Here is a 12,966-nt window from a genome sequence, read left to right on the forward strand (position 1 = left end):
ATATGATGTCTGTAATGTCACAAATTTGACGAATGTCCCCACTAGACCAAAACATGTCTTTTTAACGTGTTTATGTCCTCACATACACCCTGAGAAACTTCCTAAATTGTGTCACTCATCCAGAGTTACCTCACATCAAGCACAGTTAACTCTGAAGTTCTTAAACGGCGAGTTTGCGAAAAGAAGAAGCATCTAAATGATACGAGTAATCCTATCAAACTTTTGTCAACTCCATAGTCTCATACCTGAACAGTTTTAGAATCTCTCTCATTCCGGTGTGAAATCGATTCATTCATGTTTTTTTCGTTTACAAGCCTGGCATGAGAAGCTTATTGTCTATGCAACCTCATGCCGTCGATCACCCCCACCCTCTTCGGCATTGAGTATCACATGCCCACCAGCTTTCGCTTTGTTCTTCCCCAAACCACACCATACTAGTAGAGGTCGGCTTTGGTACCATTTTGTAACACCCATGATTTGATGACTGACCTCATTGTACCAATGATTGTTTTTTTAGCGTGCTTATGTCATCATTCACACATACCATGAGAAAGTTTCTAGAGGGTCACCATCTCAAAATTGTCTCTTGTCAAACACGCTTAACTTAAAGTTATTAAGTGATGAACTTCCGAAAAGAAGATGTACCTTAGTGATATGAATAGTACATATAAAATCTTTTGAGCTCATACCTGAATAGTTTTGGAATTCTTCTCATTCTGATGTGAGATCGATTCATTCATGTTCACTTCGCCTAAGAGTCTGCTAGAAGCCCCTCATTGTCCATGATACCTCATGGATCCAGCGATCACTGCCACCCTCTTAGGCATCACAATGTCTTTTTTTTACGGCTCATCTAGCCAACCAGATCAAGCGACGCAACATCAGTAACTTGACGCACGAGAACTTCTCAAGAAGTCACCCCTCTCATATTACTCTCAATCATGCACACTTAAACATAAAAAGTCTATATCTTAAACTTAAAAACATCCTTATCATTTATACACCAAAAATATTAATTTACCATAAAGTGGGGATCGATAATTTATTGATATACTAGATGAAATATAATAACAATTAAGAAAGAGCTAGCCCAAATCAAATGGAAGTCAAAGATAAAGACCCATTTTATTTAGAATAGGTCTCATGTGAGACCGTCTCACGGATATCAATATGTGAGACGGGTCAACCCTACCCATATTTACCACAAAAAGTAGTACTCTTAGCATAAAAAGCAATACTATTTCATGGATTACCCAAATAAAGATCCGTCTCACAAAATTTGACCCGTGAGACCGTCTCACACAAGTTTTTGCCTTTTATTTTGTAGTGACCCGTTCCAGGATCACCTACTAAGCAAGAACTTAAGCATGCACTTTACTTAATAACAGTAATCAGAGATAACAGCGGAAATAGTCAACAAACTATAAATATACAATCCAATCGAAGTCTATAATAACTCAACTAAAAAAATACAAGTACAACCATATCGAATAGAACAATACCGATAAACTAAACCAACCAGCTACTCAACATCCTCCTCCTGCTCCTCCTGAGCTGTCCAACCTGAGGCCTGCCCCGAGGGAATGGGGTGTCCAAGAATAAACAAAACCGAGGACGTGAGCGATAAGAACGCCCAGTACAAAAGTATGAGTATACAGACCTATATGAAATGCACATGCTATGATCATGATACCGGGGTAGTCAAGAAACAGGAGTCACAAAGGAAAGGATCTCAACAATGCTCAGTCTAGAGGCGCCAAGTGGATAGTGCCGCGCGGTCCAACCTCTGGGTCACTGCATCCACTACAAGACAGACGTGGACCTAAAATGTCCCGGACCACCGAAGCCCTCCCGACCCGTCGGCCACTGTGTACTCTCGGTGTCCATGCGTCCACAAGACAGGGCTGAGCGGCCCCAAGATATAGCTTATCTCGAAAGAGATACAGCTCAACAGTGAAGGCTATCTCGAAGAAGATACGGCTCAACATGAAATGCAACGTGCAGTAATAAACGTGACATAATAGCATGCATCATATGACATATATCAATGCACCACATAATCATGCAACACATATATGAATGTATACTCAACCAGGATATCTCGGATAGTACTTTCGTACCTCTATCACAGCAAGCCTAGCCTTACGCAACACCGCTAATCAGGTCTAGAACAAGCCTACGCATCAAAAGCATACTCAATCAATACTACCATGCTCGACTAGCAAAACCAGTACTCCCTAGTACTACCAAAGGTTTAGGGTTTACCTTCGTCCGTCGACAGCCCTTTGATGTCGATTGCCTCGAAACTCCGGCGCTGCTATGCTACCAATCCCGGCAGCTCTTGGCTATCGCTCGAACAACAACTAGCCCTAGAATCCTTCCAAAACTCTCAAAGAGGAGACTTAACTCAAGGAATGGCAAAGTCACAAATGAGAAATCCGAGCACTATTATAGGCCATGTTCGGATCCTCCGAACACCACTTCGGAACGTCCGAACGCTACGTGTCCATTGGCTCTTGACAGCTTATGATCGGATCCTCCGATCATACACTTCGGACCTTCCGAACTCCCACGTGTCGATCAACTCTTGACACCTAATGATCGATCCACCGAACTCACTTCGGACCTTCCGAACTCTTCGGTGCTTCTGAACCATCTTCGGTCCGTCGATCATGACTCGGTCAAAATTACACCTTAAACCTCTTAATCACCAATAATCCGTTAATTTACCCAATTTAGAATTCGGGCTACTACATATTTAATATGGAGCTACACAAATAGTGGGGCATTTGTCTTTTGGTTTATAATTCGTGTAATTTTGACTGATGTGTTCTAATTAATTTATATATATGTCCATTTGTGGTTTGATCATATTTCGTAAGCACGAGTTTTATATCCAATAATTGCTATTTAATTAATACCAGCGGTCTACTTTACGTTCTTGATAAGCAGCCATGATTAAATAATTACAATTAGGTAATAAATTACAACCAAGTTTGTGGAAAGCTTTCAATCAACTATTTTTTGTTTCTTGCACTCTAAATTCCTTTTAATCCAAAACATGTCTCATTCCATAATATTTGTAGGCTAATAAATAAGCAACTCCAACTAGGGGTGGGCCATTGTGATCGGGTAACGGGGTACTCGACCCTACCCGATCTGGTCGCTTATTTATCACAAAATTATGATCGAGTAAAAACCCGAACTCGAAATATAATTTTCGGGTTAGTCAAATACTACCCGGAAAAATATTGGATACCCAATTTTTGTATATTTATATATATAATGTTTTTTATCAGCTTATTATTGTTTAAATTTATGGATTTTTTGTTGTGCTAAATTACTGCAGTTTAGTTGCCATATGTTTTATTTAGATTGATGGTTTTCCTGCAATTTTTTATTGTTGTTGTGCTATTTTGTGCATAATATATATTTATATATATTGAGAGATAAAGAAGCCAAAATTTTTGACATAAGTTTCGGGTACCTGAACCATCGTGTAGCACCGATTAAAATTCGAGTTCGGGTAGTAAATGTGCTACCCAAAAATTTCGGGTATCCGACCTGACTCCCACCCTTAAGTCCAACTGGTTGGAAGGAGTTTATATATATGTATATGCTTGGATGCAAAACTTGATTCAAGCTCGGTTCAACCAGAATTTGAATTGAATTAGAATACTGATCGATATGATCTTGTAATCGCATCGGAATCGAAGAGGTGCGATAGGCTTTGGAGCAAGAAATCGAATGTTAATTTAGCATCTAGGGTCCGGGTGGGAGATGAGTTCCATCGCACCTCATTACATTTATAATAATATTAATATACAAATTATTATTCTTATTTGTTTTAGATTGAGATTATTATAGCAACATGATTGATGTGTTGCAAGTTTATGTTCTCCCACCCTTTTCTTTTTTGAATAAAAAAAATGAGATTCCCTCTTATATTTTTTTTTAAAAAGGACACATTTAATATTTTTTTTTAGATTAGGTCTCTTGTAAGACGGTCTCATGAATCTTTCTCTGTGAGACGAGTCAACTCTACCGGTGTTCACAACAAAAAATAATACTCTTAGCAGAAAAATGTAATACTTATCATGGATGACCTAAATAAGAGATCACTCACACAAAATATGACATGTGAGCCCGTCTCACACAAATTTTTGTTTTTTTTTTTGTTTTTAAAAGTTTGGATATAAGACTAGTGTGTAAGTACATGTATAAACATTTGGGCAAAAACTTGTGTGAGACGGTCTCACGGGTCGTATTTGTGAGACGGATCTCTTATTTGGATCACCCATGAAAAAATATTACTTTTTATGCTAAGAGTATTACTTTTTATTGTGAATATGGGTAGTGTTGACCCGTCTCATGAGACTCACTCAAACATTTGTTACTTTGTTAAACTTAATTTGTCAAATGACCCATTGAAAAAGCCCAGTCAAAATGGGCCCAAACCTTATCAACTCGAAATACGTCGCCGCATTGCTCTCTCTGATTTTGGGGGAAGGAAAGAGGGTTCCCATTGGGAGGGGTCCCTATAGCACTGGAAACAGCTAAAGAATATATTTATAGGAACCCTTGTTTCATTTCATGGCCGTAAGGCCTTTGCAATTCATCGCCTCTCGTCACCACCATTGCCGCTGCTCCCCCCTCTTCGCGCAGCCGGCCGCTCTCTTCCGCCGCATCGCTTTCCAATCCACCTCAATTTCTCAGATACAACAGCAGCAACAAGAAAAGCCATCGCCGCCGCCTCCGCCGCCGCAGAACCAGAAGCAGAAGCTCTCCTCTATCAGTCGACGCTCCGGGGTGTCCGTTCCTGAGACTATGGCTCAAAAGATAGGAAAATCTATTCGCCGGCCTGGAGCCCCATCCAAGGCGCGGGTTTACCCCGACGTCAATGTCATACGCCCTAAGGAGTATTGGGATTACGAGTCCCTCGCTGTTCAATGGGGGGTAACGGATTCTATTGCGTATTATTGGTTCTTGGAATTGACATTTTTCGTTATCTGCGATGTTTTAGGGTTTTGATTGGGCTTGACAGGGAACAGGATGATTATGAGGTGGTGAGGAAGGTGGGGAGGGGGAAATATAGCGAGGTTTTTGAGGGTGTGCATGCCACCAACAATGAGAAATGCGTCATCAAAATCCTTAAACCTGTTAAGAAGAAGAAGGTTTTTTTTACCTTCTGCGCATTTGTCTAATTTCAATTTAATTCTTTTCTAGTTATTTTCTGTTGATTTTTTTATGCTGATAATTGACGTTCAAATTTAATAAATGGATATATTAAAATTTATGGCAGATTTTTTGATGCGGATCGGTTATTGAGTTTTCACTATGTAGAGATTTAATGTTGCAGAATCACCCTTAATTTACCATAAATATGAAAAGCTTCTTTTTAAATCAAAGAGTGTAATACCTTCATGCCTCCCATAGGCACTGATATAGGAAATAGTCGTGAATATCATATATTTTTCCTAGAAACTGTAGTATTTATCAAGTGAATAGATTGCATGAATATCTAAACAGATGACCAAATCTTATCTGAAAGGGGTTGGTGATTCTCAATCGAGAAATTAGTATTCTGAAGACCATTTGTTTTAGCGGGTGTGGCAGAAATATGCACACGTTCTCTCTCTTCTTACTTTTTGGTTTGTATATGTGCTGGACCCTATCTGGAGGCTTTTAGATCCTAGAAAGCTAAGCATATCTTGCCAAGTTAGTTTATGTCATATCTTGCCAATTTAGTTTACATCTCTTTGAAAGTGTGAGCCATTTTGATGTAAAATGAGTTGCCCTTGTCTTAACCTCTCCAACTGTTTTTTAGCTGTCAGTTATTAGTTTCTCAGATCTGCTGCACTTAATTATGGTTATGTTTGATTTTTATGGATGTAAGTTCACCAAGATTGTGGCGTTCTGCTTCAATTTAGAAAAGTGTTGGTTACTAGCCTTATGAATGAGATTTTGTGAATTATTCTACGCAAGCCATAGTTATTTGTGAAATTGCAGGTTGTATAATGTTTTCGACTTTCAACCCATATGTTCATTTTGTTTTAAATTTGTTACTTCTTTCTTTTCTTGTTTTTTTTTTTTGGGAAAGGGATTGATGCTGCTTTTGGACCATGGAGATGAATATATTGGAGGACTTACAATCATATTTACATGTGCAGATCAAGAGGGAGATTAAAATATTACAGAATCTTTGTGGAGGGCCTAATATTGTAAAGTTGCTTGATATTGTTAGAGACCAGCAATCAAAGACACCAAGTCTTATATTTGAATACGTGAACAACACAGACTTTAAAATGCTGTACCCCACACTTTCAGACATCGATGTTAGATACTACATATATGAACTATTAAAGGTAAGTTTTTTTTCTTCCTCGTGGTTTGAATCCATGGACACTCACGTGTCTGTCTCAATTTCCATCTTTACTGTCATAATGAGTGAATCGTAGATGGAACAATCATTTTAGATGGAACAATCATTTGTTTTTCTGAGCTGTTTCAAGTTACTTTAATTTGTCAGCACAGCATATTCTCAGGTGTCCATGTTATCACTAGAATGGATGAAAGCTCATTTAGTTTAGTAATTTGCTCTTCTGGAATTGAGAATTCTGATTGCTAATAGTGTGAAAAAATTACGGGATCGGCTCACACTGTTTGCTTAGAAAAAAAAGTGCGCACAGCATCTCATTTATGGGTAATAATTGTAAATTAGCTGTAATTGGCATCTGCTTGTCGTAAAACCAGCCGATAAGTTGTGTGGCTCTGGAGTTATGATTCTGGGTTCTCAAAGAGTTACATAACAAGTCACTTGCTAGATTTGGCTTCAATTTCAGTAACCTGTTCAATGACATAGTGTGTTTTTCTATCTTGCTCGTAGTTATTAAATGTTGCTGTTAATACCAAAATTTAATACCATTATGGTATTATCATACTTTTTATAATTTTTCATGATGAATCACTGCCCCTCCCCCAAAAAATGGCATTCTATTACTCTTCCATAATATGATATGTTATTGTTTCATTTTGATTGCAGAGATTTATTTATTCATTACTGTATGTAGGCTTTAGATTACTGCCATTCTCAAGGTATTATGCATCGTGATGTCAAGCCTCATAATGTCATGATAGATCATGAGCAGCACAAACTTCGTCTTATAGATTGGGGACTAGCAGAGTTCTATCATCCTGGGAAAGAGTATAACGTTCGTGTAGCTTCAAGGTTGACCATCTTATGATCTCAACCTCCATCTTAATGTTAACAACATCCCTTATGGCTTCTGTGTCTGAGTGGCTGTAGTTACGTTTGACTTGCTGGATTTTTATATCGAAAATTGGTTCTATATATTAAGCAGTACATTTTTTATTTATTACAGAAGTTGATAGTGATGCTTACAAATATTAATATTGTTGTAGCCTTATCTTGCCTATGTTGATTGTATTTTTTCTTATTGGGCTGATATACACCTATTTTATTTCATGGGCTGCATTTTCTAGATATTTTAAGGGGCCAGAACTCCTTGTTGATTTGCAAGACTATGACTACTCCTTGGACTTGTGGAGCCTTGGCTGTATGTTTGCGGGAATGGTATGCGTTTATTTTTACTCCCTTCCCTGGAACAAAACTTTGTGCTTTACATGCCAGAACTTTTACAAGTCTTGTTATATTTAATGGACATATGATTATAAATCGACCTGTACATATCATTTGATGAGACTCCTCTCTGATGAAGCAGCACTTCAAGCGTCATTCTGTTGGATGATTTTGAAATCCTAAACATTGGCATAGAAAAGATTACTGGTTGTGATTGTATAGGCATTTCACTTTATGAATTATCTGATACATGGTTTACGTATCATGTGTTGGATCTCCACTCTAATCAAGTTGCACTTAAAGCGTCATTTGGTTGGATGAATTTAAAATTCTGAAGTTTGGCTTCATTTTGAGTACAAAATAATTTAGTGCAATCGTGTAAGCTTTTCAGATTATGAATTTTTCCCAAAATGCCCCTAGTTGAGTGATTTTTATCTGCTTGAGGAGGTTGAACAATTGATTTTCCAAGATATTCCTAAGTTTTCCCTGAAAATGAGACTGATATCGATAGCATCTGTGTACAGATATTTCGCAAGGAACCTTTCTTTTATGGGCACGACAATTATGATCAACTTGTCAAGATTGCGAAGGTATCTTGATTTTTGTACTGGAAATGCCTCTGTCTAATATCTGTTGTATGGTGCACTCAGGTGCTTCTTCATGAATAATTTTGCCCAGTTATGTTGGATTTTTTGTGTGCTAGGAAGATAAGATGTCAGACTACTTCTCTTTCTTGCTTTTTGTGGCTAAATAATATATTTGAAGTATATGCTGATCTTCTTTTTATTCTTATCGATGATTGCATGTCTGCATAAACTTAGTCAAAAACGTGATATCGGGCATGGCAAAAATTATTCAGTTTTTATATCATGACAGGTGTTGGGGACAGATGAGTTGAATGCATATTTGAGTAAGTACCGGTTGGAATTGGACCCAAACCTTGCTGCCCTTGTTGGAAGGTAGCTATATAACTGAAATTTATTCATTTCATAGGCATGGTTATTGCAAGTTGAGAATCTCTATGCTTTGTCAATCTAGACATAGCAGAAAGCCGTGGACTAAGTTCATCAATTCTGATAATCAACACTTGGCTGTTCCCGATGTAAGAATTATATTCTATTTATAATCTGATACTTCCACTATTTCACTTTTCAGTGATTCTTAACATTATTTTTTTCTTTTATTCCTCTTTCCTTTTTTAAGGCTATCGATTTTGTTGACAAACTGTTACGATATGATCATCAAGAAAGGCCAACCGCAAAGGAAGCAATGGTAAAACTCTCCAGCTATCACCACTCGCTCCACATGGAAATATTTTTTCTTGGCTTCTGAAATGTGATAGATGCTATTTAATACCATTTGATTATGGAATCAATGGGTTGGGTTATACTGAAAAGAAAAAAATGTTTATTTTTTATTTATAGATAAAGCTTATCTGTTGGCTTATATAGTTGGTACCTATTCCACATTAAATTAGACAATCATTCCTCTCCAAATTTCATTTATTGATGATTGTAGTTATTTGCAGGCCCATCCTTATTTCTATCCTATAAGGAATGCAGAAAGCAGCCGGAGTCGTGCCCAATGAGACCAAGTGCCAGATACCGGGTTTATGATCATTCTTGCCTCTGTGATATGATTGTACGGATCATTTAGACGTTTGATTGTGTTTCTCAAGTTGAGTGTGATGCCATTGGCTGATCCATTGACAAGCATTTGCTTTTAGACTATAATATGAACACTCGAAGTGCTTCAGCATTCTCCCATTGTGTGGTGAGGCGAGAGGGGGCGAGTTCGTCTTTCCTCGTCATAGATCTCGGTCTTTTATTGTGTTGATTTCTCCCCTTTGATATCTAAGATTCGATTAATTTGTACAATCATGAGATGGAAGAACGAAATTTTTAATTGACATAATCGTTGAAAGACGAACCAAACTCCAAGAGAATGATGGAAGTTGAAAATTTGATATTATAGGATATCGAGAAAGCTTGGTAGAAAAGCATCGAAAATTGATGCAACTCAGTGATCGATTAAGAGGTTTGAAATGAATGGAACAAAGTGAAGAGCTTTGCCTATGACTTTATCGACGGACGACAGGAACCACATATTCAACCCTGAGGATATCCTACTCTCGAAGAGAATGGCCACTGCCAGCCAAGATAGTTCACTCTTTGCGATGAAACGTTCGATTTGTCGTGAAAGTTCTCCGTTGTCGGAGGGCAGGCAGACTGCCTATTATCTCCACCGGTGGGATTACACAAATTATACATGGCGCTCTCGAACTGAACGAAGAAAAAAATTGTTTTTCAAATTTCTTTTCCGTGAAATGTAAATAATTTTCAATCGAAACATGTTTAATTTCTTTTACACAAATTATAAATGGTGCTCTCAAACCCATTTTAATGTACCTCAAGCGTACCATGCAAATAAAAGGGTTATAATTCTAACACCGTGAATTAATATAATAAACATGACAATGATGATTATTGTAATTACAATCAAAAGTTTTATTAATTATTAAGTATAAAAACGTTCAAAAAAATGTTATTATTATGACCGAGGGAAATTTTCCCGGTCTTCACTTCTTCAGCCATTTAAAATTTGATACTCACGGGAAATTTAGGGTCCGATTCCAGCAAGTGTCACTTATACAGACGCAGGTTATGAAATTACCCTAAGCTTGAAATCACAAATAAGATCGTTAGAAGGGGGCAGGAGGGTGTCCTAGCGTAGTCCCTCCGACGCTCAAGTCAGTGACTGAGGATATATAGGGGGAGCAGCTAAGGGTACTGCTGAAAACAATATATTGAATGAATCAGCTGAACACTTAAACCTGATATTTATAGGAGAATACATGGGCTCTTGATGTGCCTGTCTTCCATTTAGGCTTGGGATGGGCCAGGGGTAGTGGGCCCATCCATGGGGTATCACCAATCTCCCCCTCCCGAGTCCAACTTAATCGCAGGTTCGAAGTTCGATTAGTTGTGTTGTTCTCGAGTTATCGGGTGTGATTTGTGCATTTTCTTCCAACCGTTCGTTAGGCTCCAAAAATTTGGAAACAAGTCAAATCGCAATCCTGTCTGAAAAGAAGGATTTGGTCTGAACTTCTCCCAAACAAAATTTCTTCCGCAGTTCCTTCACCAGCTCTCCCCCGCCTACCCCTTACCTTCACGTTAACCCTAGCGCCGCTTCATCACCACCTCTCCATCACCCGTGTTAGCACCTCGCTCAAGCACATCCCCTCGCCATCCTCCTTCTCCATCCTTCGCTCAGCCGCCAGCGAGCCTTGTGCTCTCGCTTTCACAACAGCCGCGCCGAGTGTTCATTATCACAGCGCCACTCTCGCCCAGCATCCCCTCGCCATCATCCTTCTCCCTCGCCTACACAGCACCCAGCCATCACCCTTGCCCAGCGCGCTCTCGCCCCTTCGCCTCGCCACCCTCGCCCTCGCTCAGGCCCCCCATCTTCCTCGCTCAAGCCACCGCCCCTTAACCTTCACCTCGCCTCACTCCTTTCCCTCGCCTCTCATCAGCCTCGCCGTACCCCCCTCAAGCTCCGCCCAGTGCTTGTCCCATGCTGCCTCTCCCTTTCGCCCAGCGCCCACCATCCTGTCGTCTCGACTCGCCCGAGCCCTCGCCCAGGCCCTACACGCTCGCCTCGCCCAAGCCCTGCACGCTCGCCCCTCGCCTTGTCCTCCCGCAAGCTCGCCCAACTCTCCGCACGCCCGTGCCTCGCCCTCGCCCTCGCCCTCGCCCTCGTCGCGCGCCTGCTCGCCCAGCACGCGGCTCGTCCTCCCGCAAGCTCGCCCAACATGCTGCTCGCGCGCCTTCGCGCTCTCGCCCTCCCATAAACTCGTCTCCAGCGCCTGCCTCGTCCTCCCGCAAGCTCGCCCAACTCGCCGCCCGCGCGCCCTCGCCTAGCACAGTGCCTCTCACTCTCCCTTCGCACGCAGCCCTTGGTTCCTTCCAAGAAAATGCACAGCTCACACCCGATAACCCGAGGACAGCACAACTAATCGAACTTCGAACCTGCGATTCAGTTCGACTCGGAAGGGAGAGACTGGTGATACCCATGGATGGGCCCACTACCCCTAGCCCATCCCAAGCCCAAATGGAAGACATGCTCATCAAAGGCCCAGATATTCTCCTATAAATATCAGGTTTGAGTGTTCAGTTGATTCATCCAATATATTGTTTTCAGCAGCACCCTTAGCTGCTCCCCCCATATATCCTCAATCACTGACTTGAGCGTCGGAGGGGCTACGCCAGGATACCCTCCTGGCCCCTTCTAACGATCTTATTTGTGATTTCAGGCTCAGGTCCCAAGCCCAAATGGAATACATGCCCATCAAGAGCCCACGTATTCTCCTATAAATACCAGGTTTGAGTGTTCTGTTGATTCATTCAATATATTGTTTTCAGCAGCACCTTTAGCTGCTCCCCCCATATATCCTCAGTCACTGACTTGATCCTGGCCCCTTCTAACGATCTTATTTGTGATTTCAGGCTCAGGGTAATTTCATAACCTGCGTCTGTACTAGTGACACTTGCTGGAATCGGACCTTAAATTTCCCGTGAGTATCAGAGGATAATGATGAAATTGAATACTCGATAGAGACAATGATGAATATAATAAATGATAATGGAAACAGATGATATAGAACCCTACCAAACCCTACAAATTGTCATCCCAAGATACATATGCTCATGCTCCCTTCCTAGAACTGCAAGTTCTCAATAACATAGTTAATTGTATGTATTTCTAAAACATTAATGCTTTCATTCTGCAAACTGTTGGTTATCCCTCAGACAAATTGTAACATCCAAAAGTCAACTACGTAAACTACATGCATGCAAACGATTTAAATTGTTTACTTGATTTAATTGATTTTAAATCATTACATGATGCATATTATATGATTAAGGGTCTAATTGCATGATTTTATGAAAACTGTAGATTTTACCCGAATATTCGATAATAGGCTGGGGAAAAGAGACCGGATGACCAATATAAAATAAATATTTTTCAATAAATATTTTCAAGTTTTATTAATATTATTAAATATGATTAAATATTTCTAAAAATGGTAGGATTAAAATTATTTTACGACACGAGCTTGATTTTATCCGGGAAGACGGTTTTGGGCAAACAAGAGACCTTTAAAAGTTTGAAATTATTATTTTTGAAAACTAATTTTAATAAACATATATTTAAAATTAAATAGGTATTATGGGCCTAATTTAACTAAGATTAGAAGGCTCAATTATCCCTAAACAAAAAACCCAAAAAACCTTAAACCATTTTGCATGCAATTTCTGAAAATAATAAAAAAGAAATACTAGGGTTCTAGCACTCCATAGCAGTCG

The 12,966-nt window shown here is 39.7% G+C and overlaps 1 protein-coding gene across 1 annotated transcript; it reads left to right on the forward strand.

The window, feature by feature from the left end:
* The first annotated feature begins 4,492 nt into the window (after positions 1-4,492).
* LOC140841627 (casein kinase II subunit alpha-like) lies at positions 4,493-9,445 on the forward strand. Its single transcript, XM_073209181.1, has 10 exons — positions 4,493-4,954; positions 5,044-5,174; positions 6,171-6,365; positions 7,071-7,228; positions 7,504-7,594; positions 8,125-8,190; positions 8,477-8,559; positions 8,639-8,702; positions 8,804-8,872; positions 9,129-9,445. Exons 1-10 carry the CDS (start codon positions 4,594-4,596, stop codon positions 9,186-9,188), a joined length of 1,278 nt encoding a protein of 425 aa, XP_073065282.1. The 5' UTR covers positions 4,493-4,593; the 3' UTR covers positions 9,189-9,445.
* Positions 9,446-12,966: the final 3,521 nt, after the last annotated feature.

Source organism: Primulina eburnea, chromosome 9 (assembly GCF_022965805.1).
Source record: "Primulina eburnea isolate SZY01 chromosome 9, ASM2296580v1, whole genome shotgun sequence".
Taxonomy (NCBI): Eukaryota; Viridiplantae; Streptophyta; class Magnoliopsida; order Lamiales; family Gesneriaceae; genus Primulina; species Primulina eburnea.